Source organism: Rana temporaria, chromosome 12 (genome assembly GCF_905171775.1).
Source record: "Rana temporaria chromosome 12, aRanTem1.1, whole genome shotgun sequence".
NCBI classification, from domain to species: Eukaryota; Metazoa; Chordata; class Amphibia; order Anura; family Ranidae; genus Rana; species Rana temporaria.
In genome coordinates this window covers 103,255,174-103,282,907 of record NC_053500.1, presented here as the reverse complement: position 1 = coordinate 103,282,907, position 27,734 = coordinate 103,255,174, and the positions used below count along the sequence as shown (strand labels likewise).

The window sequence follows — 27,734 nt, the reverse complement described above, 5'->3', positions numbered from 1 at the left end:
TGATCTGTCAGAGGAGTTATTTACACATCAGTTGGAAGAAATTAGTGATGCGCAACCATTATTGCCAGAGGATGTAGATAAAAGGGATATGACTCAGTCAGGCAGCATTACACACATGGACGTATGGTGTGATGATGATGTACCCACTGCTGCTTCCTTTGCTGAGTTGTCAGATACAAGTGAAGTGGTTGATGATGACGATGTGTCCGGGGATGTCACGTGGGTGCCCGCTCGAAGAGAAGAAGAAGAGGGGGAAAGTTCAGATGGGGAGACAGAGAGGAGGAGGAGACGAGTTGGAAGCAGGGGGAGGTCGTCGCAAGGAGCTAGTGGCACAGTCAGACAGCATGTATCGGCACCCGGGGTCAGCCAGACAGCACGCCAATCAACGCATGCTGTTGCTACCACCAGAATGCCGGCATTGCAAAGCTCAGCAGTGTGGCATTTTTTTTGTGTGTCTGCCTCTGATAACAGCGATGCCATTTGCAACCTGTGCCAAAAGAAATGGAGTCGTGGGAAATCCAACACCCACCTAGGTACAACTGCTTTGCGAAGGCACATGAACTCTTAGCCCGCCAGCTTTTACCATACAAGCTGGTGGAGTCTGAGGCCTTCAAAAAAATTGTAGCTATTGGGACACCGCAGTGGAAGGTACCCGGCCGAAATTTCTTTTCACAAAAGGCAATCCCCAACCTGTACTCTATTGTGCAAAAGGAAGTCATGGCATCCCTGGCATACAGTGTTGGGGCAAGGGTCCATCTGACCACTGATACCTGGTCTGCAAAGCACGGTCAGGGCAGGTATATCACCTACACCTGCGCATTGGGTACACCTGCTGCCGGCTGACAAACATGTAATGAGTGGCTCTGCAGAGGAGTTGGTGACACCACCACGACTTGCAGGCAGGCCTGCTGCCACCTCCTCTACTCCTCCTACTCCATCCTCTTCGATAACCTCCTCGGCTGAGTCCTCTTCTGCTGCTGCGTCTTGCTCCACATCAATTGCACCCCCCCAGCTCCCCAGGGGCTATTCCACATCACGGATACGACAGTGTCACGCTGTCTTGGGGTTGACTTGCCTGAAAGCAGAGAGTCACACCGGACCAGCACTCCTGTACACCCTGAACACACAGGTGGATCAGTGGCTGACTCCGCACCAACTGGAGATCGGCAAAGTGGTGTGTGACAACGGAAGCAATTTGTTGGCGGCATTGAATTTGGGGCTAATTGACATGTCCCGTGCATGGCACATGTGATGAATCTGATTGTACAACGCTTTGTGCATAAGTACCCAGACTTACAGGACGTCCTCAAGCAGGCCAGGAAGGTGTGTGGCCATTTCAGGCGTTCCTACACGGCCATGGCGCACTTTTCAGATATCCAGCGGCGAAACAACATGCCAGTGAGGCGACTGATTTGCGACAGCCCGACACGTTGGAATTCAACACTCCTAATGTTCAACCGCCTGCTCCATTAAGAAAAAGCCGTCAACGAGTATTTGTATGACCGGGATGCTAGGACAGCCTCTGCGCAGCTGGGAATTTTTTTGCCACGTTACTGGACGCTCATGCGCAATGCCTGTAGGCTCATGCGTCCTTTTGAGGAGGTGACAAACCTAGTCAGTCGCACTGAAGGCAGCATCAGCGACATCATTCCATTTGCTTTCTTCCTGGAACGTGCCCTGCGAAGAGTGCTGGATCAGGCCGTAGATAAGCGTGAAGAGGAAGAGGAAGAGTTGTGGTCACCATCACCACCAGAAACAGCCTTATCAAGAACGCTTGCTGGACCTGCAGAAACGCTGGAAGAGGAGTGTGAGGAAGAGGAGTCAGAGGAGGAATGTGGCTTTGAGGAGGAGGAAGACCAACCACAGCAGGCATCCCAGGGTGCTCGTTGTCACCTATCTGGTACCTGTGGTGTTGTATGTGGCTGGGAGGAAGAACAGACCTTCAGTGAGATCAGTGAGGACGAGGAACGGGACAGGAGTAGCTCAGCATCCAACCTTGTGCAAATGGGGTCTTTCATGCTGTCGTGCCTGTTGAGGGACCCTCGTATAAAAAGGCTGAAGTAGAACGACCTGTACTGGGTGGCCACGCTACTAGACCCCCGGTATAAGCAGAAAGTGCCTGAAATGTTACCAAATTACCGGAAGTCGGAAAGGATGCAGCAGTTCCAAAATAAATTAAAAAGTATACTTTACACAGCGTATAATGCCCCATACAGATGGTCGTTTTTTGTGATGAAAAAAAAATGACGTTTGAAGTGATGAAAAAAAACGACATTTTTGAAACTTCATTTTCAAAAACGATGTAGCATACACACCATCATTTTGAAAAATGATGAACAAAGTGACGGCACTCTAAAGGGGAAGTTCTATTCGCCTTGAGGCTGCTTTTAGCTGGTTACTTGTTAGTAAAAGATGATTTGTGCTTTTTTGTCTGTTAAAGCGTGATGAATGTGCTTACTCCATTATGAATGGTAGTTTTACCTCCCGTCTCAAAACTTGCTTCTGGGCATGTGCGGGTTTAAAAACGTCGTTTTGCCCACACACTATCATTTTCATTGACACAAAAAATGACATTTTGAAAAACGACACAAAAAATTCGAGCATGTTGGAATTTTTTTTTGGTCGTTTTTCTGAAGACATAAAACGACATTTTCCCCACACACTATCATTTTAAATGACGTTTTCAAAAACGTCATTTTTTTTCATCACAAAAAACGATCGTCTGTATGCGGCATAAGGGTGATGTCACAGCACAACGGGAATCTAACAGTGGAAGAGGTGAAAGTAATCCTCCTCCTACCATGACCACGCCGGCAAGGACAGGACACTCTACAAACGTGTTGTTGATGGAGGACATGCGGAGCTTTTTCAGTCCTACGCGTCGCCACAGCCCTTCGGGGTCCACCCTCAGAGAACGACTCGAACGACAGGTAGCAGACTACCTCGCCTTAACTGCAGATATCGACACTCTGAGGAGCGATGAACCCCTTGACTACTGGGTGTGCAGGCTTGACCTGTGGCCTGAGCTATCCCAATTTGCAATAGAACTTCTGGCCTGCCCCGCTTCAAGTGTCCTTTCAGAAAGGACCTTCAGTGCAGCAGGAGGTATTGTCACTGAGAAGAGAAGTCGCCTAGATCAAAAAAGTCTAGATTACCTCCCCCTTATGAAGATGAATGAGGCATGGATCCCGAAGGGACTGACAGTGGGCGATACATTTGACTAAAGTATGTATAATAATATATTGCGCTAACCAAATAAATAAAATAAAATAAAATAAAAATCAGGCAGCCAACACAACAAAATTGATACTTTGTAACGTGAATATATGTAACAGTGTAGCGCCAATAAAGAGATTCTCCTGTGAAACCAATAATAAGTGACCTGGCCTCACTATCTGTTCCCAATATGGGATATCAAAGATAGGTGGTCAGGAAGTGGTAAGAAATGTCAATCAAACCCTATGAAAAAATTATTGTTCAGAGGTATTGTCACCGCAGTGATCCTATACCATATTAACCAATAAGTGTTCAAGCCTATTATAAATGAACAAATTAAGTGAAAAAAAGTCCTATACTATGGAAGAGCAGTATAAATGCAATCCACAGTAAATAGTGAAGACGACCAATCCTGTGATAGTAATCAGTCCGTGCTTTGTGAAACAACAAACATGTCTTCTCCTTAGCTGGTTATCATGAAACATATGTTCTCAGCAGTAATCCTCAGCATTTGACATATAGACATAGGTGGGTACTCTTACCGGATCAGGTGGACCCTCAAACTCACCATTATGCGGGAGGGTCTTTAAGGCTTGTATAGAACGACTGTCTGATCCAGATACCGTCAGGATGGACTCCTGGGCAGAGCAGATTTCCACGAATATCCCGATGTCCAGAGAACCGCTTGATGTTATGTTGACATGTAGTAATGTTGCTCAATCACTCCCAAGCCGAGAGAAAAAAAGAAAAAATGCTCCTCATAGTGTAAAACTAATTTAATAAAAAATTCCAGAGCTTCACACTAGTGACAGGAACTCAATAAAAACAAATGGTATAAAAAACAAATCACTGCAAGAGCCCAGAGCACAATCTCTGGCCGGTGAGAAGCATAGATGACATCCTCCTCCCATTTGGCCATAAAGATGTTAGCAAGACTGGGGGCAAACTTGGAATAAGGTATCCCCGTTCCTTTTTATCCAGGATCCCCATACGAGCCCCAGTTTCGATGAGTTTTGTTAGAGAGGTTTTCATTTTCAAAGTGGGATTGGAAGGCAGTTTGACATATGTGTCAGTATATATAATGCAGGTGAGGGGCGAGAGTCAGACAGATACCCCAGTTGAAGTCTATCTTAGACGAAACCGGTCGCGTTGCTGATTCGCCGCATCTCCACTGCATTTTTTGGAAAAACTCTTATCCACCCATCAAGGGGGAGAGTTGCTGTTTCACTATACAGCCCTTTTTTTCCTATTTCACGTGTGGTCTTGCAATTGTTTGCAGTGATTTGTAATTTTTATACCATTTGTTTTTATTGAGTTCCTGTCACTAGTGTGAAGCTCTGGAATTTTTTATTAAATTAGTTTTACACTATGATGAGCATTTTTTCTTTTTTTCTCTCGGCTTGGGAGTGATTGAGCAACATTACTACATGTCAACATAACATCAAGCGGTTCTCTGGACATCGGGATATTCGTGGAAATCTGCTCTGCCCAGGAGTCCATCCTGACGGTATCTGGATCAGACAGTCGGTCTATACAAGTCTTAAAGACCCTCCTGCCGTATGGTGAGTTTGAGGGTCCACCTGATCCGGTAAGAGTACCCACCTATCTCTATATGTCAAATGCTGAGGATTACTGCTGAGAACATATGTTTCATGATAACCAGCTGAGGAGAAGACATGTTTGTTGTTTCACAAAGCACGGACTGATTACTATCACAGGATTGGTTGTCTTCACTATTTACTGTGGACTGCATTTATACTGCTCTTCCATAGTATAGGACTTTTTTTCACTTAATTTGTTCATTTATAATAGGTTTGAACACTTATTGGTTAATATGGTATAGGATCACTGCGGTGACTATACCTCTGAACAATCATTTTTTCATAGGGTTTGATTCACATTTCTTACCACTTCCTGACCACCTATCTTTGATATCCCATATTGGGAACAGATAGTGAGGCCATGTCACTTATTATTGGTTTCACAGGAGAACCCTTACAGGGTCTCTTTATTGGCGCTACACTGTTACATATATTCACATTTGACTAAAGGCCTGATGAGATGAGCTTCCTTGTGCTACAAATTTGTACTTGTTTTGTATATGCCCTTCTTGAGTTTACTATTCAATAATAAAAAAATATATAACAAATACTTGCTTATGTGTTTAACTTTAAATGACAGTTTGGGAGTAGGCAGGTACATTTCAAAAATACAATGTAAAATTAATAACAAGGGACACAAACAGAGTCTGATCTTTGAGCTTCAAAACCACTAGGGGATAATGGGGCTGTGGTAACTTGATCCAAAAAAAAAAAATATTCTTCATATCACTAGACCACAAATCCTTTAAAATAATTGTCATTACTCCATCAGTATCACCAGCAAAGCAGCTTCATTATTATCATGTTATAAAGAAGAAGAGAATGTGTGCTGCATTTCAAGATTCCATAATTTGCCACATCACAAATGTAATATCTCCATTACGAACGCTAGTTTTACAAGACCGAACGCTTCAGAGCATGCATGGTTGTACTTTTGGATTTTAGTCCGACATGTTTGTGTACACACGATCGGATAATCCGATGGAACACATTTGTTGTCGGCCAATTTGAGAGCATGAAAACCCAACATTTGTTGTCGGAAATTCTGACAACAGTAGTCCGATGGAGCATACAGACGGTCAGATTATCCGACAAAACTCGTCCATCGGACAATTGTTAAGTCCAAGAACAGATAGGGGAAGGGATTTTACCGCTCAAGGTAGATTTCCGTTTGTAATGAACCTCTTCACTGGATCAGAAGTCACAGGTGCTGGCAATGCATATAGCAATGAAGATAAAGGGAGACTTCTGGACAGCCGCACTCCACAAAATGTTTGCCTTTATTGATAAAACAGGATATAAAAATACATGCCACAGCAGACGGAAAAATACTGACGCGTTTCACACTATTACTTAGTGTTTAATCATAGCTTAAAAAATGAAAAGATTTTTTGGAGTGCGGGTATCCAGAAGTCTCCCTTTATCTCCATCGGACAATTGTTGTCGGAATATCCGATCGTGTGTACGGGCCTTAATGAACCGGCCAACATTCGGCCCGTGTGTACTAAGTTTACTGACTGGATTACCTAATGAAAATAGAAGAAAGAATACCTAAAAAAAGGATAACAATACAACCACCACAGCTAAGAATTAGTAAGCTGCAATATAAAAAATGTTTGCTTTTGGGTTTAATACTGCTTTAAATTCAGGTACTTACTGTACATTGCATGCTTTAAAAAGATGTTGTGTTTTTGATCACAGAGCTTTAATAATGCATCCCTTCAAACTTTTGTCTATAGTTTATCTTTCAATATAAAAAATGCAAACATTTCTAGATCTTTCAATGGAAACACCCCTTATGCCGCGTACAGACGATTGGAAAATTCCGGCAACAAAACCGTGGATTTTTTTCAGACTGATGTTGGCTCAAACTTGTCTCGCATACACACAGTCGCACAAATGTTGTCGGAAATTTCAAACGCCAAGAACGCGTTGACGTACCACGGCACTATTTAAGGGATGTTCAATACCAGTCGTGTTAGTAGAAGTTTGGCGTGAGATGATTCGCGCTTTTCAGTCCATTACAGCGTGACGGATGTGCAATCTCCATTATGAATGCTAGTTTTACCAGACCGAGCGCTTCCGTCTCGTACTTGATTTAGAGCAATGGTGGAATTTTGTGCGTCAGAATTGCCCACACACAATCGGAATTTACGAGAACGGATTTTGTTGTCAGAAAATTTGAGAAGCAGCTCTCACATTTTTGTTGTCGGAAATTCCGACAGCAAATGTCCGATGGAGCCTACACACGGTCCGAATTTCCGACAACAAGCTCCCATCGACCATTTGTTGTTAGAAATTCCGACAGTGTGTATGCGGCATTGCAGCGCTTTTTTCACAAATTATATGGAACAACAGAACTATAGATCTCTGTATCAATTCATGTCTGCTATACAATGTTAATAGAATTGGAAAAAAAATTTCCCCCTGTAATTATTCATATTGAAATCATATAAACCTGAAAGCCCATGTGTTCAGTGACTCTTGATTGCTGTAAAGATGTTTTAATAAAGAGCATTTTAGTCCAATTACCAATCCATAAACCTCGTCCGCTTTTAAATGATTATGGACAAGTATCATTAACTGAACTTCTCTTGACAGATAAATAAAAACTGCCGTGGTTATTTTTATTTTCATTAGTCTGTTAAAGATATTTTTTTTTATGGATTTAATATTTATAATAGTATTGGGTAATACAAATACAATTGTAGCAATAACCCTTAACCACTTTAGCCCCGGGCCTGTTTTTCAGAGTTGGTGTTTACGAGACTAAAACCCCAAAACATTATATATATTTTTTTCTAACACCCTAGAGAATAAAATGGCAGTCATTGCAATACTTTTTGTCACACCGTATTTGCGCAGCGGTCTTACAAGCGCACTTTTTTTGGAAAAAATTTACTTTTTTAAATAAAAAAATAAGACAACAATAAATTTGGCCCAATTTTTTTATATATTGTGAAAGATAATGTTACGCCGAGTAAAATGATACCCAACATGTCACGCTTAAAAATTGCGCCCGCTCGTGGCATGGCGTCAAACTTTTACCCATAAAAATCTCGATAGGCGACGTTTAAAAAATTCTACAGGTTGCATTTTTTTAGTTACAGAGTAGGCCTAAGGCTAAAATTATTGCTATCGCTCTAACGATCGCGGCGATACCTCACTTGTGTGGTTTGAACACCGTTTTCATATGCGGGCACTACTCGCGTATACGTTCGCTTCTACACACAAGCTCGTCGGGACGGGGCGCTTTAAAAATTTTTTTGGGGGTTTTTGCATTTATTTTTATTTATTTTACAATTTTTAACACTGAAATAAAATAAATAAATAAATTATTACTTTTATTCCTATTACAAGGAATGTAAACATCCCTTGTAATAGAAAAAAAGCATGACAGGTCCTCTTAAATATGAGATCTGGGGTCAAAAAGACCTCAGATCTCATATTTAGGCTTAAATGCAAAAAAAATAAAAATAAAAATTGGAAATGTCATTTTTTCAAATGACAAAAAAAAAAAATGTTGCTTTAAGACGCTGGGCGGGACTGACGTTTTGACGTCACTTCCGCCCAGCAGAGCTATGGGGACGGGCGAAGGAGATTTTTCCTTCAGTCTCGTCCCCGCTCAGCTGCCGAACAGTCCCGATCGCCTCCGCCGCTACCGACGGCTACGGTAAGCGGCGGAGGGCGCAGGAGACCGATAACGGCGATCTCGCGGCGAATCCGCCGCGGAGACCGCCGTTATCGTGTACCGGACCGCCCACTGAAGAGATGAATATCTCGATTGTGGCAGCAGCTGCTGCCGTTACCAAGATATTCATCTTTAAAGTGATGACGTATAACGACGGTGGGCGGTCGGTAACTAGTTAAAGGAGCTGCTGGAAATGTTGCGTTCCACTTACATTTTCAAATGATGAGACATCCTGTGTGTAGACCCAACAATACACCAACACACCAATAGTGAATAATTTGTTTTAGAATAAAAATAAGCCCTGCAGAAAAGTATTTGAGAAGTGGACTGGGCAACAATGAAAACAACAATTTAATACCAGTGGAATTGTGAAACAATATCAGATCAGGGGTAGGCAACCTTAGAGAGATGGAGATCTACTTGAACAACACTGATGAAGTTGAAAATCACTGGGCTAGGTATTCTGGCCCAGATTCTCAAAGGGCTTACGACGGCGCAACGCCATGTACGCCGTTGTAAGTCCTATTCTGGGCCGTTGTATCTATGCGACTGATTTCTAGAATCAGTTACGCATAGATATCCATTAGATCCGACAGGCGTAAGGCTCTTACGCCGTCGGATCTTAAATGCATTTTTTTTTTGTCCGCTAGGTGTCGCCTAAATTAGCTAGATACGCAAATTCCCGAACGTACGCGCGGCCGACGCAGTAAAGTTACGACGTTTACGTTAGGTTTTTCCGGCGTAAAGTTGCCCCTGCTATATAAGGGGCAACCAATGTTAAGTATGGCCGTCGTTCCCGCGTCAAAATTTATAAATTTATGTTGTTTGCGTAAGTCGTCCGTGAATGGGGCTGGACACCATTTACGTTCACGTCGAAACCAATGACGTCCTTGCGACGTCATTTGGAGCAATGCACCCTGGGATTTTTTTACGAACGGCGCATGCCCAGTACGTTCAGCGCGGGAACACGCTTAATTTAAATGCTACACACCCCCTACCCGCCTAATTTGAATCAGGCGGGCTTGCGCCTGGTGATTTACGCTACGCCGCCGCAACTTTACAGGCAAGTTCTTTGTGAATAAAGCACTTGCCTGAAAAACTTGCGGCGGCGTAACGTAAATGAGATACGTTACGCCCGCCCTAAGTTACGCCGTTCTACGAGAATCTGGGCCTCTGTTGTTAGGGCCAGTGACACCAGAACAAGATGCCAGAAAGGCATGTTCTATGTGTGTTTCCTGCACTGTGTACAAAACACACTGATCCACTTTTTGATCTACTATGGGTAATGATTAGGGATGAGCTTCGAGTTCGAGTCAAACTCATGTTCGACTCGAACATTGCCTGTTCGGCGAACAACAAACAATTTGGGGTGTTCGCGGCAAATTCGAAAAGCCGCGGAACACCCTGTTAAAGTCTATGGGAGAAATCTAAAGTGCTAATTTTAAAGGCTAATATGCAAGTTAATGTCCTAAAAAGTGTTTGGGGACCTGGGTCCTGCACCAGGGGACATGTATCAATGCAAAAAGTTTTAAAAACAGCCGTTTTTTCGGGAGCAGTGAATTTAATAATGCTTAAAGTGAAACAATAAAAGTGAAATATTCCTTTAAATTTTGTACCTGGGGGGGGGGGGGGTGTAACGTAAGCATGTGAAATAGCACATGTTTCCCGTACTTAGAACTGTCTCTGCACAAAGTGTCATTTCTGAAAGAAAAAAAGTCATTTAAAACTGACTTGCGGCTATAATGAATTGTCGGCTCCCTGTAATTTAGAGAGAATTCATTCATAAAAAAAAAAACGTGGGGTCCCCACAAATTCAATTACCAAGCCCTTCAGGCCTGGTATGGATATTAAGGGGAACCCCGCCGTCAATTAAAAAAAAAATTACCTGGGGTTCCCCTCAAATATCCATTCCAGACCCTTTAGGTCTGGTGTGGATTTTATGGGGAACTCAACCCCAAATTAAAAAAAAAATGGCGTGGAGTTCCCCTAAAAATCCACACCAGACCCCTTATCCGAGCACGTAACCTGGCCGGCCGCAGAAAAGAGGGGGGGACAGAGAGCAGCCCCCCCTCCTGAACCGTACCAGGCCACATGCCCTCAACATAGGGAGGATGTCCAATGTTAATCGGGACAAGGGTCTCATCCCCACAACCCTTGCCCGGGGGTCTGTGGGCGGGGGGCTTATCAGAATCTGGAAGACTCCTTTAACAAAGGGGACCCCCAGATCCTGCCCCCCCATGTGAATTTGTAATGGGGTACATTGTACCCCTACTATTTCACGAAGAAAGTGTAAATAGTTGTAAAAAAAACACACACACCCTGGAAAAAAGTCCTTTATTAAAAAGAAAAAAAAAATCCATTGGTGGTAATCCACTCTCGGTCCCGGCTCCCCGCTCCAATGTTGTCGGTATCCAGCGACGGGTGATCTCCTCTCTGGTCCAGCGATGAGAAGATCATCCGGGATCCAGAGTGCAGCATCGCCAGCCACCTGTCTCTACCGGAGACAGCCCGGCGAATGACGCTGCTGAAGAGAGTGACATTTCTTATATAGGTGAGGCGGGGCTACCCGTCACGTGACCCTGTTCCGCTATGACGCACCCTCTGCTACGTCACTGAGGAAGCCCAGGCTTCCCCCTTGCGTCAGAGGGGTCGGGGTCAAGTGACGGGTGGCCCCCGCCTCACCAATATAAGAAATGTCACTAGCTTCAGTAGCGTCATTCGCCGGACTATCTCCGGTGGAGACAGGCGGCTGGCGATGCTGCGCTCTGGATCCCGGACGATCTTCTCAACGCTGGACCGGAGAGGAGATCACCCGTCGCTGCATACCGACAACGTTGGAGCAGGGACCCCATTACCAATTCACATAGGGGGGGCCAGGATCTGGGGGTCCCTGTTGTTAAAGGGGTCTTCCAGATTCTGATAAGCCCCCGCCCGCAGACCCCCACAACCACCGGGCAAGGGTTGTGGGGATGAGGCTCTTGTCCCCATTAACATGGGGACATCCTCCCCATGTTGAGGGCATGTGGCCTGGTACGGTTCAGGAGGGGGGGCGCTCTCTGTCCCCCTCTCTTTTCTGTGGCCGAACAGGTTACGTGCTCGTATAAGGGGTCTGGAATGGATATTTGGGGGGAACCCCATATCGAAGGGCCTGGAATTTTTATGAATGAATTCTCTCTGAATTGCCGGGAGCCGACAATTCATTATAGCCGCAACTTTCAGAAATGACACTTTGTTCAGAGACAGTTCTAAGTATGGGAAACATGCGCTATTTCACATGCTTACTTTACACCCCCCCTAGGTACGAAATTCAAAGGAATATTTCACTTTTATTGATTCACTTTAAGCATTATTAAATTCACTGCTCCCGAAAAAAACGGCCGTTTTTAAAACTTTTTTTGCATTGATACATGTCCTCTGGGGCAGGACCCAGGTCCCCAAACACTTTTTAGGACAATAACTTGCATATTAGCCTTTAAAATTAGCACTTTAGATTTCAAACGTTCAAGTCCCATAGACTTTAACAGGGTTCTAAAGTTCACGTGAACGTTTGGTGTGTTTGCAGGCTCTGGTGCGAACCGAACAGGAGGGTGTTCGGCTCATCCCTAGTAATGATGCATTGTTAACCCCAAATGTAGATTGTAGACCAGTGGTTCTTAACCTGGGGGTCGGGACCCCCTCGGGGGGTCAAATGATGATTTGCCAGGGGTCACCAAATCCTGGGCTCTTCCTGAAGCCCGCACCACTCTCCCAGCCTTTTTGCGGCTGCCCAGCAGGGCTGTCCCTGGATCCCAAGTCCACCCACTCAGCCTCTTCGCAGCTGCCCATTCAGTTCACGGCATGACTAGATGTCCGCTGACTGGTGAGGATTGTGAGATGAGAGGGGCTGTAGGAGACCCTATCTCCTGACTTCAGCATAGGTGTCACTGTTACGAGACACTACAAAGTTGGAGACACAGTGGGTAACATTACCTGTGAATTATAGTTGCCATTTAAAGTCCCCATTACAGTTCTCAGATCAGCAGATGACCTTGATCAAGAGCACCTAAGTTGGCCGATCAGAACTCCCCCCACCACTGCCACTTATCCCATTCCCCCCTCCAAGGAGTAAGAGAAGGAATAAAAATAGAGAATACATGAAAGGGAGAAGAAAAGAGGGGGCGGAAGAAAGGAAAAAAGGGAGAGAATAAGAGAAAGAACAAGAAAGACGGCTAGAGAGAGGGACGGGGGAAAAAAAAAAAATTGGGATAGAGAGAGATAAAAGGGGGGAAAAAAGAAGAAAGAGCGTGGTACATCCTAAAATGTACCATATGAGCTTTTAATACTGTTCAAAGTAGAAGGGACTCAGGGAGCACTAAATGTCCATGGGTTGGGGGTACAAATTACTTGTCTTGCCTTGGGTGCTGACAGCCCACACTTCGAAAATAACGGAAATGTTATCAAGGGGCCACAGCACTAAAAATGGTTGAGAACCACTGTCGTAGACGCATTGGACATAAAAAAAAGTATTACAAGAGAGTGCAGGGTTACGCTCAGAATGCAGGGTTCAGGAGTGGGTTACGTGCAGAATACAGGGTTCAGGTGTGTATTACGCTCAGGGTTCAGGAGTACGTTATGTTTAGAATGCAGGGATAAGGAGTGTGTTATGCTCAAAATGCAGGGTTCGGGAGAATGTTGCCCTCAAAATGCAGGGATCAGGAGTGTGCCACGCTGAAAATGCAGGGATCAGGAGTGCATTACGCTCAGAATGCCGGGGTCAGGCATGCGTTACATTTAGAATGCAGGGTTAAGGAGTACATTGCGCTCAGAATGCAGAGATCACAAGTGCGTTACGCTCAGAACGCAGGGTTTAGGAGTGTGTTACGCTCAGAATGCAGGGATCAGGAGTGTGTTTTGCTCAGAATGCAGGGATCAGGAGTGTGTTATGCTCAGAATGCAGGGATCAGGAGTGCGTTATACTCAGAATTGAATGGATAAGGAGTGCGTACATTCAGAATGCAGGGATCAGGAGTTTGTTATGCTCAGAATGTAGGGTTCAGGAGTGTGTTGCCCTCAGAATGCAGGGATCAGGAGTGCGTCAGGCTCAAAATGCAAGGATCAGGAGTGCGTTACGCTCAAAATGCAGGGGTCAGGCGTGCATTACATTTAGAATGCAGGTTTAAGGAGTACATTGTGCTCAGAATGCAGAGATCGGGTGTGCATTATGCTCAGAACGCAGGGATCATGAGTGTGTTGCGCTCAGATTGCAGGAGGGGGGGGTGATGTGAAGGGTGCTAGAGGACACTGCTATGGTGGTGGCGCACAGTAGTGTCCTCTTTTCCCCCCTCCCTCCCATAGCATCCTATCTGTGCACACAGGAGAGCAAGAGGCAGCACACTTATGAACAGGGGGTGGTAGAAGGAGCTGGCAGAGTGACTTTTTTTTAACAAGCTGGCGATGCAGTGTCCACCTGTGCCCCAGATGACCGGCTAGAGGAATATCATGCCCAAATCTGTAACAGATTTTTCTGATATTTTCTAGGCACTACTGTCTGGGAATCTGGTCCACTCCTCTCCACCTCTCCTGGTGATCCTATATAGCTTCTCTCAGTCCCATTCAAACCTAACATCACCCATCCCTCCTGGGTTCCATCCCTGCTTTCTGTCTATTTGGGGCAAGGGTATTGTCTTCTAGGGTGCCCTGTCCATTGTCTTCTGGAGAGTCTCAAGTCGGGATAGATAGGGCAGGTTCCATGTCAGAGGTAGTAGGTCTTACCTAAGCCCTTTTGGAGTGGGATGAAGTTGTTCCCGTGCCTGTAGCTGGGTGGTGACTTGATGTACTTCGTAGCAGGGGTAATTGTAGAAGTTAAGAGTCTGAGGTCATTTCCCAATAGTACCTCGGCAGGTAAATTACGCATAAGCCCAACTTCAATGTCCCCAATCTAGATATACCCAAGCAGTGGGTAGGCAGTGGCACCCAATGTATGTTGTAGAAGAAATAAGAGAATGCGAGTTTCACCGAGACAGGAAGACACAGAGATCAATAAAAAAACCTGACAGAGGCCTCTCTATTCATTCACTATATTAAATATTTTGTAGCACTACCCCTGAAGGAGCCGCTGGTTTAGATTTGGGCCTGCCGTTATCTTACTGTTCACCATTCTTGTCCTAGGGGTCCTTCTTGAAGAGTTACAAATGTCCACACCAACACTTGGTTTCCCTTTCTTCAAGCGTTTTATTAAACAAGTTCCTTTAGAGAGACAGAGGGTTAGAGAAGATTCAGGTACCTTGCTTTGCGGATTGCGGGTATGATCTTGGATCCAGTAGACAAACTGTTCCCACACTGGATTCAGCTACCACCGGATAGGCCTCTCTCACTGACCTAGCAGCCGGTTTCGAAGCTTGTTACAAAAGTCTCTGCCACAGACTTGATGAATACCGTCGAGTTGTTACACGGTCCTCTGCCACAGGATCATGAAACCACACACACACACTTTGCAAAGTTCCAAAGAAATTACACAGCTCACGGTGCCAGGATCTTTCAGCCAAGCCGGCCGCACTGTGAGGTAAATTGGCCAGGATGTGTCCTCTAATTGAATCCTTAATTGTTCAGCTCCTTCCTGCAGAGAAGACAGCACAGGACCATCCCTGGACCAGTCGGCCCCAAAACTTCTGGGCCTACTCGCAGTAACAAAGCCTCGGGCCAGTAGGCACCGAGACAGAAAGGTTGCCAATACATCCCTGAGGCCAAGAGGGCCATCAGGTCGGGATCGGAAGAACCCCGCCAGAACGGAGTCTGCCCCTTAAGTACCCCTCCCCAGAATGCACAGCGGCGGGGACTGCGCCACTGAGCTGCTTCTGGGCATAAGCACCCAATACACCCAGCCTATTGCAGTTCCAACCCCAACCCTTGGTGACAGCGACACCCACAGTCAGGTGGAAGATGAACAACACAGCCGAGCTGGAACAGAGACCTATAATTTGGCATGAAATTCTGAGCTAAACTACAGCTCAGATAACTAAATTTACAAATAGCGCCTACTCAACAGGAGCAGGGAGCTACAATTAAATATATGTGCTTTTGTTGTTCTCTCTGTCCCCATAAGGAAATTCTATTACATCCTGTCCTTGGGGCACGCTGTTACTGGGACAGAAAAGGAGGTATAAGCCCTGAACACATGGCCGGGAATCTTGTCAGGGAAAAAACTTCAGTTTTCCTGATGAGATTCCTGGCATGCTTTCTTGCTCGCCGAGTGTACACACACACACCATTCAAAAGAACCGCCGTTCTTTTGAATGGCAAGAACGTGGTGTTGTCATCGTCTACGACGAGCATGCGCTCGTCACATTTGATACCGTCGCCGCAATCTTGCTACACCATACACTATGCCTTGGAAGCTACCGCGCATGCGCCGAAGTCTCATCGAGCATGCGCGGGTTTCCATGGAGGCAGGTAAGTATACACCCGGTCAGGTTTCTCGGTAGCAAAACACTGCCGAGAATCATAACGAGAAAATTGAGAATCCTGACGAGAAAATAGAGAGCATTGAGCCCTGACGAGCCTGCCTTCTTATCTATTGCAACCCCGGCCGCTCACACCCACTCAAGGAGGTTCAGAGGCCCTCTGGATCATCGGGATTTTCAGGGCAGAAAGTGTCTCCTCCAGTCCTGGTAGACCCCAGTACTAAGGGCACAAATGTACGCTTAAGAGAACGCTCACAGCTTCTCCTCCTGAGGGCTCAGCGCCCGAAAGGCAAATGTTGGTCATGTGGAGATGACCCTATGCCTGGAAAGCTACTTTGCAGCAACTGCTTCAGGTAGCTTGCCAAAGACCAGGAGTTTGAGAGTCAGCAGGTGTCAACCTTGCTCAGCAAAATAGTCCCCAACCCCCTGGCTGAATTTTCCAATCATCTCGGGCAGCCAGGGACAGAAATGGACGGACAGTATGGGCACTACACCAGGTCTAAACCAAGCCATTTAACCCTCTCTAAATAGAGGGGTACCAGGCACTTCAGGGGTGACTCCAGCCCAGCAGATTAGGCAGGCTGGTTCCCCAGACCCAGAAGTACAGCCAACCTTTCAGGCAGAGGGAGATGATATTGCCTCCTCCTCAACAGAGAATCCTGAAGGTTGAGGCTTTGTTTTTACGCTAATATCGCCATTCGTTATGGCAGTAAAGCTGCACTGGAATGGGTGGATCCGGAACCTCCTCCAAAGAAGGAGAAAACCTGTTATTACACACCATACAAATGATTTTAAAATGGTGACAATCACTGTACAATATGCATTAGGTGCCGTTATCCTTTCAGTGCATGCAATTCTGCTGTGATAGGTCACGTAGGAGAACGTGCCTTTTAAAACATTGTGTAAAACTGGTCATCCTTAAATAGGAGCAGGGGCTTCTTTTTGCACACGGAGGGTAACCAAATGAATGGGCCGCACTCATACGAGTTGCAACATTGTGTACAAATCGCTCTTTGAAAATCGCATAAACACTTGTCCCCTCTAAGTGACAATGTCAAATGCCTCTGAAAAGTGACCTAAGCGCAGATTGCTTTTCAGGGCAATAGCAGATCCTGCTGCACGTGTGAAAAAGCCTTTGGGTTTCATAGGAGGAATCTAAAGAAGCAGGTAAGCTACCTTTTCTCTTATGACATAAATAAGAAGCCTGTTTCAGGAGGAATGAGAAAAGGGAGAGAGAAAATCCTCCTCAACCAATAGGTTGCAGAAGTTGTATCCACTAACGGAGAAGGATGTGACTCCTTTATCTAACCCACCTGCGGTGGATGCGGCAGTCACCAGACTGGCCAAGAATGTGACACTTCCGATGGAAGACTCTTCCTCTTTTCACGATATCCTTGATTGACACATTGCTTTAACATCCGTAGCAAGTGCTATGTGAGTGTGGGCGCAGAACTTGGAGTATGCGATTAAAACCAGCTGCCAAAGAGAAGAGTCACCAAGGCTCTTGATGAGAGAAAACTATCAGCGGACTTTACAGGTGAGGCAGCTATAGTCATCATTCGATGGTCATACAGAGCCATGCTCGGCTCAGTCACAGCCAAAATAGCACTGCGACTAAAAATCCTGGACGGCTGGCCCATCCTCAAAGCAGAATTGCTGTAAACTGCCTTTTGATGGGAAGGCGCTGTTTTACCAAAAAAAAACCCTGGAAACTATCATCTCCAGGGTTATAGAAGGGAAATCAGATCCTCTGTCCCAAGATCGAAGAGCCAGAGGGGGCAACCATACAGAGGAGCGCCAAACAGGTACTGGGATTTTGGAGGCTTTTGCCTATCCAAGGGCTTCAGAAGGCATTGGAAGGGTACAGAGTCATCCATCGTAAGATTGCAGGGAGCCAAGATCCTTGCGGCTTCCCAAGCTACTAGTGTTGCTCACGAATATTCGCATTGCGAATATTCGACTCGAATATAGCATATTCGAGAAATCGCGCTATATTTCGAATTTCGCGGTGAATATTCGCAATTCCGAATATTCGCATTTTTTCAATTTGATTTTTAAAACAGATCACATCCTATCGACGTCTAAAAGCATTGCTGGTATGATTAGAGACCCTGGGCCGAGTAGCTAAGCTGAGGCGATCCTTTTATGTTGCCAAATTGAAAAAAAAAAAATTGCGATTTGTCGCTATTGCGAATGCGAAAATGATTGCGAATTTTCGATAACTGTGGTAGGAGAACTCTGATTGTCTCTGATGCAAAAGGGGGGGGCTTTGTGTATGTGTATGTTATGAATATTTGTATGTTTGATATTATTATTTTTTGTAAGAAGGAAAAAATTGCGCATACCTTAAAGGGGAGAATACAGCAGCAACTCAAAAATGTTATACAACATAAATTAATACAAGACAGAAAATGGAGTCGCTCTACAAGAATAAAAAATATGTCTAGTGACAAGACATGTGGGCAAATTATAAAATAAGCAAGCGCAAATAACTTGTGAAATACACAGTGAAACAAATATATAAAGAAATATAGTCCCAATAATAGAAAAATAATCTTTCATAAAAATGTCTGATATGTGAAGTGAAAAAAAGTCCAAAGCATGCAGCATGAACGTGTTCAATCTTCAAGGTGTTTGATTGACAAATGGCTGTGACAGATGGATAGAGTAAAGAATCACCACCAATGCAAAACACTTTTTATTTTGTATTGTAAAATATCACGAATATTCTGAGCCAATCAGAGTGCTCCTTCCGCATTTGCCGAATATTCGCAATTATTTTGTATTGTAAAATATCAAGAATATTCTGAGCCAATCAGAGTGCTCCTTCTGCATTTGCCGAATATTCGCAATTATTTTGTATTGTAAAATATCAAGAATATTCTGAGCCAATCAGAGTGCTCCTTCTGCATTTGCCGAATATTCGCAATTATTTTGTATTGTAAAATATCAAGAATATTCTGAGCCAATCAGAGTGCTCCTTCCGCATTTGCCGAATATTCGCAATTATTTTGTATTGTAAAATATCACGAATATTCTGAGCCAATCAGAGTGCTCCTACAGCATTTGTCGAAATTGCGCAATAAATATCGCATTCGCATGTTGCGATATTTCGATAAAATATCACGAATATTCTGAGCCAATCAGAGCGCTCCTCCAGCATTTCTCGAAATTGCGCAATAAATATCGCATTCGCATGTTGCGATATTTCGATAAAATATCACGAATATTCTGAGCCAATCAGAGCGCTCCTCCAGCATTTCTCGAAATTGCGCAATAAATATCGCATTCGCATGTTGCGATATTTCGATAAAATATCACGAATATTCTGAGCCAATCAGAGTGCTCCTACCGCAGTTATCAAAAAATCGCAATTATTTTCGCATTCGCAATAGCGAAAAATCGCAATCATTTACTTTCGATAAAATATCACGAATATTCGAATTTAGCGAATATATCTCGAATATTCGAATATATATTCGAGATATATCGCGAAATCGAATATGGCATATTCTGCTCAACACTACAAGCTACCCAGAAGCCCTTTTAACGCCAGGCCTGCCCAGAAGGCAGTTGGAACCAAGTGGCTCAAAGTGACCCAGTTCTGGTAAGACCACTGCCGAAAAATGGTGGTTTCAGTCCACAGTGGCGCAAGGCCATGTAAGAAAAGAAATGGCTGCACATCCAGGCATTCCGTTTGCCTTTTATTGTTCAAAGTGATGACACTAACACAAGGTCACATAGACACATTTCACACATTAATTTTGTGCTTAATCATTACCAATGGCAAGGCCGTTATTGGTTGCTCAAACGGCAGCCTCCAAAACTACCTCAAGAGGCTGAATCAATTTATACGGATAGACTCAAGAGGGAGTCTCTCCATACCATAAATCCAGGTCATTCAACCAGGTTACTGGAGGATTTCAGTGGACCTGCAATATACCTATCAACATGTCCCGATTTTCAGGCAAGCATTGCCAAAACCAGTTGGCGCCTATGCAGAATGTGCTCTACCAATGGAGCCCGATTCAATACTCAGGCGGCCTCAGTTTCTTTGCCACCTCAAACTCCCTAAAGTCAGGGAGATGTTCCAACAGGCGTTGGCTGCTCCAGTGATGTCAGCATCCCAGTGCATGAGTCCTCTCAGGATAATGGCTTCTTGTATTCCGATGATCCTCTGGGTTCACTGGAAACTCAGTTTTCCAACAAGGCTTCCTGATGCAATGGAAGAGTTTGTATAGCCCAGCCAATCAGGATCTCCAGCCGGAGGCTCCAGAGTTCTGGTGATTAAAAAAAAAAAAAAAATGCTAAATGGCTTTGTCTATTAGGGCTGCAGCCATGGATCATTGTTGCCACAGATGCCAGCACAGCAGTGTGTGGCACCACCTGCGAGCATCTCGGGATCCAGAGCAGGTGGGAACTTCCCACTCAGGGTCTAGTTTCCAATATTCTGGAACTCCTACCAGCATTGACATTGAACACTTTACTGCCACACATATAGGATCTGCCAGTCCTACTCCGTCTGGACCACACGGCAGCAGTTCTATATACAGCGACAAGGTGACATGCACAGCCAATCCCTCCTGAGAGAGGTGGAACCAATTATGACTTTGACCCAGCAATATCTCCCAGATTTGAGGGCCATATATCTCCCAGCCTATCAGAATTTGGAAGCGGATTGTCTATCCGGACAATTCAAGGATCCCAACGAATGGTCCCTTCACCCCGAAGTGTTCCAAAGGCTCATCCACGAGTGGGGGTTCCCACAACTGAATCTGTTTTGCCTCATCGGCCTACTACAAGGGGAACTGGTTCCTCTCACGCTACCCTCATTCATTAGTGGAGGGGACAGATGCCTTTACCAATCCTTAGGGTTGGGCAACTGACCTATACCTTCCCTCCAATTTCTTTAATCCTGAAATTCCTGATAAGATTTGGCAGTCATCACAGGTTTTCCTTACTGGCCTCACAGACCTTGGGTCACACCGATCACTCTGCCGGTGACTCCTCATATCTGAGGGAGATGCACTACATCGGCAACCATCACGACTTACTTTAGCAGCCTGGAAATTGTAAGGCAGAGGTTACAAGAGCGAGGATGTTTTCCAGAGAGGATTAGAACTTTACAGAGTTCTATAAAGGGGTCAATCAATGCCATCTACTCCAGAATATAGATTAGGTTCACAAGCTTTGCAGCTGGACATCAGTTTGACCCTAGTGACCCACATTTATCTCAACCTGTCTTTTCTCTGAATTGGATTTGGGGCTCAGTTTGCTTAAGGTGCAAATTTCAGCCATCTTGGATTTTACCCAAAAGAAATGGGCAGCAAACCTGCTGGTGGATCACTTCTCGGAACAGTTTTCTAGCAAACCCTCATCGTATTCTGACGGAAGACTGTTCTTTATGGGAGATCTCCTTAAAATCGGCTTTTCTATTAGCCATAATTTCAGGGGAAAGTGTGTCGACTCCAAAATGTTCTTCCCAGACAGGGTTGTGCTGAGACCATTGGATCATTTTTCCAAAGAGTGGCATCCATATTTCATCTTTCCAGTGAATGGGTGCTTCCAGCCTTCCCAGCGGAATCAGATGCTGATCTGCACAAGTTAGACATTCCAAAAGTCCTCAAAGCCTATCTCGGGCTACTTCTACATTCAGAATCATGAAGATTTGGAGAGTAAGAGGCTTCGGCCAGAACCATCTCGGCCTGGATAGTGAAAATATTCACGGGGCTTGTAGAGCCGGGAAGGATCCTCCAGAAGTGGTTAGAGCTCATCACTCAACCATGTTGATGTCATCTTCTTGGATGGCACAGGCAGGGTTGTCTCTGGAGGCAGTCTGCAAAGAGGCTAGCTGGTCATCACATTATATGTTCTTAAAACACTACAGGGTGGATCTAGCAGCTCTTACTACAGTAGTTTGGGAGGAAGTCTATCCAAGCTTCTATTTCTAAAGATTAAGTTTACAGCATTATACCCTTCCTCTAAAAAGCTCATCATTGTCTGGCGTCAGGAAAATGGAAAATTGTATCAAATACTTACCGTAATTTTCCTTTCCTGACGCCAAGACATGGCAGCATACGAACCCTCTCTCTGATCTTTGTACTTTATACGGAGAATGGGGAGGTTGCACTCAGTCAGACTTTTACAAGAGAGTTAAAGTGTCCTGTGGGTGGATATAGGGGCGGGGCTATATCATATGTAATGCTGCCATGTCTGGCGTCATATGTAATGCTGCCATGTCTTGGCATCAGGAAAGGAAAATTACGGTAGGTATTTGATACAATTTTCCATTTTTGCACGTTTTTCAAAATGTTCGAGTTTCACTTGTACCTACTCGTGTGTTGAAAGGCTGCAGGAACACATCCATATTTCTGGCTGAGAACTGTCTGTGTGTAGGACTTCCCCCGCAGGACCTGCTGGTTTGATTTTGGGTTTTGCACATTACCTCCAAGTTTGTTGTCCAGGGGGAAAGTCTGTAGAAATTGCAATGTCCACACAAGATGTAAAACCTTCAACTGATAGGTTTTATTTTTGCTGCAGTAAAATTTGTGAAGAAAGTGAAGAGTATAGAGAGAAGGGGGAATGTTCAGGTACGCGGTACAGATACACGAAAATGTCTAAAGTTCCAGTATTCACCACTCACTCCTGAGTGGGTATTGCTCACCCGGATAGACCCCTCTCACATGGCCTAGCAGCCGGGATGATGCACGGACAGTATGAGAACAGTCTCTGCCACAGACCGTCTGAGAACGAAAGATGAATAGCCAGGAATCCTCTGCCACAGGATTATGTCCCGAACTTCCAGCCTTACAGTAAAAGAGCATTTAAGCCGACCCGGCGGACTGTAAGACCAATAGAGTAATGGATCCTTTTTTTTTTAACGAAGTCGCCAGGCCTATCCCGATACATTAGCTTGCTTTGCTTGGTCTCCTCCAGGGCAGGTCCTCTCCCGGTTTCCTTTGATAAGCAGCTTCCCCCACTTGGATGGACAGCTTGGGATCCTATTTTGCATCGTAGGCCCCAGCCAGCATAACTGGGCCTACTCCAAAGAATTGCGACCTTGGGCCAACGTCGTCCCGAGGTCGAGATCACACACACGTGCCTCGCGCCAGGAGGGCAACGAGGCAAAGGGCCCCGAAAAACGGCATCTGCCCCTTAAGTATCCATTCCCAGAATGCACAGTGGGACACCACTCCCACTGGGCTGCTGCCGAGAAGGGTCACTTAACACACCATGGTTCGCTTGTATTCCAACATGGGCCTGAGATGCTAACGCTACCTACACGCAACAGGGGAAAATCCTTTCAAGCACAACCATAGCCAGAACAGAGGCTAATTTAAATGAAATTCAACAAAGTCTGAGCCCACTATTGGCACAGACACCTTCTAAATTTAGAATAGCGGCCCCAGTAATTGGGGGCAGGGCGCTACATGTGCATACACAGAATATGGCACATGGCCTCTTGGGATGTATGATGGAGACATCCCAGAAGGCATCAGTGCCCATATACTTCATCTTCACCTACTTGAGGATTTAGGCTGGATTCACACCTACTCAGTTTTGGAGCATTTTGCACTACAGTCCATTTAACATTCCTATCAGTGGCGGCCCGTCCATAGGGGGCGCCCGGGCGCCGCCCCCCCCCCCCCTCCTGTAGTCATAAAAAAAGGAAAAAAATGGGCCCTTTATGGCTTTTAAAAATTCATTCTGCAGCGCCGCGCAAATAACATACACTCATGCATTGCATGAGTGTATGTTATTGTGGCCAGCCTAGTCAGATAACCGGACATTGGGCGCCGATTATCTGAATAAGGACAGCTGGTTGGCTGTGCGGAAGTGCCTATCGGAGCCATCGGCTCTGATAGGCTTTCCCAGTACAGCCCTTCAGCTCCCGGATGTCTTATCCTCGGAACGTAGTGGGCTACGTCCCTTGGATAAGACTGACGGCCATCTCAGCCAATCAGGTTCACTGATTCTGGTTATCAGTAACCTGATTGGCTGAAGCGTCATCGAGGGCGGCAGAAGACATCGAGGGACCGTGGAAGGAGGATGGCGAACCCCAGAAAGGTAAGTGCCGGGCAGGGGGGGGGGGGCAATCTGACTGGAAGCATTTTACAGGGCACAGTGGGGACAATTGATGTGGGGACAATTGATGTGGGGACAATTGATGTGGGCACAGTGGGGACAATTGATGTGGGCACAGTGGGGACAATTGATGTGGGCACAGTGGGGACAATTGATGTGGGCACAGTGGGGACAATTGATGTGGGCACAGTGGGGACAATTGATGTGGGCACAGTGGCAAAAATTGATGGCATGGCACAGTGGCTGCGTTTGATGGCACAGTGGCTGCGTTTGGCATGGCACAGTGGTGACAATTGATGGGCACAGTGGTGACAATTGATGGCACAGTGGCTGCATTTGGCATGGCACAGTGGCGACAATTGATGGCACAGGGGCTACGTCCCTTGGATAAGACTGACGGCCATCTCAGCCAATCAGGTTCACTGATTCTGGTTATCAGTAACCTGATTGGCTGAAGCGTCATCGAGGGCGGCAGAAGACATCGAGGGACCGTGGAAGGAGGATGGCGAACCCCAGAAAGGTTAGTGCCGGGCAGGGGGGGGGGGGCAATCTGACTGGAAGCATTTTACAGGGCACAGTGGGGACAATTGATGTGGGCACAGTGGGGGAAATTGATGTGGGCACAGTGGGGACAATTGATGTGGGCACAGTGGGGACAATTGATGTGGGCACAGTGGCGACAATTGATGTGGGCACAGTGGCAAAAATTGATGGCATGGCACAGTGGCTGCGTTTGATGGCACAGTGGCTGCGTTTGGCATGGCACAGTGGTGACAATTGATGGCACAGTGGCTGAATTTGGCATGGCACAGTGGCGACAATTGATGGCACAGTGGCGACAATTGATGGCACAGTGGCGACAATTGATGGCACAGTGGCGACAATTGATGGCATGGCACAGTGGCTGCCTTTGATGGGCACAGTGAGGCTGCAATTGTGTGTTTTTTTTGTTTTTTTTTTCATTTGTGTGCTCCCCCCCAAAAATTTGAGCACCAGCCGCCACTGATTCCTATGGAACACGTAATGTAGTGCAAAATGCAAAAAGCACTAAAAATGCATAGGTGTGAATCCAGCCACCTATCCATGTTGCTTTTGAGCATTTTTGCAGTGCTTTTTGCGGTGCTTGCTGCGTTTTTCGACAGCCATTTTTACCGCGATTTTACTGCAATTTTTTTTTTACATGTCCTTTAACAACCAGCCATAAACAGGTTAAAATAAAAACGCAAACTGCGAATCGTGGCAAAATCGTGCTAAAAACACGGTACTTGCGTTTTGGATGCGGGTCCATTGAATTCTATTACATGCAAAACGCTGCTTTTTGCAGGACAAAAAGTCCCAGACCCTTTCCAAAAACGCAGAGGCACAAAAAAGCATCGATGTGAACATGTTCCATAGGAAACCATGTTAAAAAATTTCCCTGCATTTCTGCAAATTGCATTAAAAAAGCATTAGTGTGAATGGAGCCTAAGAGCCAAAGGTTAAGTGAAATAATTAGATTCAGTGACAGAGCATAGGGAAAAAATGAATGTGATATTTTTTTTCTCCACTGCAAACCAGAGACAATAGTTTTGTATGTTAAATATGACTGACAAGTATTGTCTAGCTACCCTTTTAAATACATATAAAACAAAATCTGAATGTATAAAAGCTGATTAAGAAAATTGTTAAAAGTGAAACTTACTTTTTTTATTTATATTGCCATGTAATCTTAGGAATTCCATGAAACTGTACACACTGCTTTGTGCCATGACACTACAGATTATTACTCAGCATGACCATGACGGGAGTGTAACCTGTGCAGATTGAAACTACAACTTGGAAACAGATTGAAAATATGTCACTTGGTCTAATAACAGGAGTGATTCATGTTTAAGCATTCATGCAATGTTGGTGACAAATTCCCTTTAAAACTATTAGCCCAACCTTAATTTTTTTTTCAATAGTTATTTTTTCTGACACATTCTAGTTAAAATTTATACAACGTTATAGTCTGGCATTAAGGTGCATGGGTGCTCCCTTTCACTTAAATGTCACTTTCATTTTGGATACAGTGGGGAAGTATTAGAACCCCTTCCCGTTTTTTTTTTATTGCTGTCTGCCCCTAATAGGTTTCTAATCCTTCCCCACTGTATACAAAACTCCAAAAAGCGTTTTGGCTTGACACACTTTTAAAATAAAAGTAGTTTGAGAAGTGAACTTCCCCTTTAAACAAATTATGGAATAGTATGAATTAATAATATACAGTACCAGATTTATGTGTGTGGTCATTTTCCTTTAAATACATATTAAATATTATTATATACTATTTATATTATTAAATGTCATCTTTTATTAATATAGTAAAACTATCATGATTTTTTTCTTTAATCTCTAAGTAAAGACCTTGTCTTACCTGTCAAGTGACACAGTGGTCAGGGTGAAGCTAGAGGCATACATGGTGAGATATATGAAGAAGTGCACAGCTTTGCACATGAAGGGGCCAAACACCCAACTGTCTAGGGTGTAGATGGTGGCTTGAAATGGCACACAGAAAATAATGAAGCACAGATCTGCCACTCCTAAATTCAGGATAAAGAGATTGGTCGTGTTATTTATCTTTCCATTCCTCAGCAGTACTGCCAGTACCAGGCTATTGCCCACTGTACCTACTAGGAAAATGAGGGAGTAGAGCACCGGGATGAGAATTGACTCCGGATGGTAACTGTCCGATGAGGAGATCAGGATCGAGACATTCATTTTCACAGTTTCTTCGGCAGTCCCGTGTTCAGGAATAAACATTCTATATTTCACATTACAACATCAAAATTGACCAATCCCTTTAATTCCTTAAATCAGCCTTTTCCGGAAGAAGATTAGACCAAGTGGTTGCTGATTAGTTGATATTACAGAGTGGTACAGATTACAGCAAATTGTTCATAATGTCAAGTTTCTCAATAGCCAACTTCTTCTTGCAGCTTCTCAGTGGCAGCATCTCCTTACATTTTGGATTAAGAACAATTGTTATGTAGGACCTCTGTGACCACAGGAAAGTCTTAATATTGCTTGCTTTGTTCCTGTAATCCCGTATATTTTGATGGATCAAGAAATGTTTTAAGCATCTCCTCCGAATTTCTGAAAAATATTAAGCTCTCCTTTCTTTCATTTGTAATTAGGCAAACAGACAAAATGATATACAAAAAGTCTACTTTGTTCGTTGTCCAGGGAAAAAAATTGAATTATTTTGCTCCAGGTCTGTATGTGCTGCACAGTTTGTCTAATTTGTTCTGTGCTGAGCCTACTGCTTCTTATGTGGAGTATGTGGGATCTGAGCACCTCTTCCTCTTAAGAGCCTTCTTTCATACTTATTGCCCCCCTCCCCCGCAATCTGCCTATCATGGTCGTTTTACTAGCTCACTCAAGAAAACTTTAGCACTGACGGTTCTTCATGGATAACAGGGGCACATAAACACAGACATGGTTAAAAAAAAAAAAAAACTTCACTCACTGAACTCCCCCCTCCCCATGTGCAGGCTGCTGATGAGCGCATTACGAATATTTCTGAGAAAAAATAGACCAGAAGCATCCCGTTTCCAAGGAGATAAAAAGGTACAAAAAAGAGTGATGGTGTCCATAGTAACTAAACCCCTGATCTGTTCGTTAGGTAGGCATCAGTCAGTGGCGGGAGGAGCGTGTCATGTCTGTGGAACTACTAATTTGGCAAAT

At 44.8% G+C, this 27,734-nt stretch overlaps 1 protein-coding gene across 1 annotated transcript in view; it reads right to left on the bottom strand.

Annotated features, from left to right (window-relative positions):
- GALR2 (galanin receptor 2) overlaps nt 1-27,482 on the bottom strand; it is a 35,414-nt gene extending 7,932 nt beyond the window's left edge. Inside the window, exon 1 of the mRNA XM_040329996.1 lies at nt 26,425-27,482. Within this exon, the coding sequence (XP_040185930.1) occupies nt 26,425-26,810 (386 nt within the window). The 5' untranslated portion in view covers nt 26,811-27,482. The remainder of the gene's footprint in view (nt 1-26,424) is intronic.
- Nucleotides 27,483-27,734: the final 252 nt, after the last annotated feature.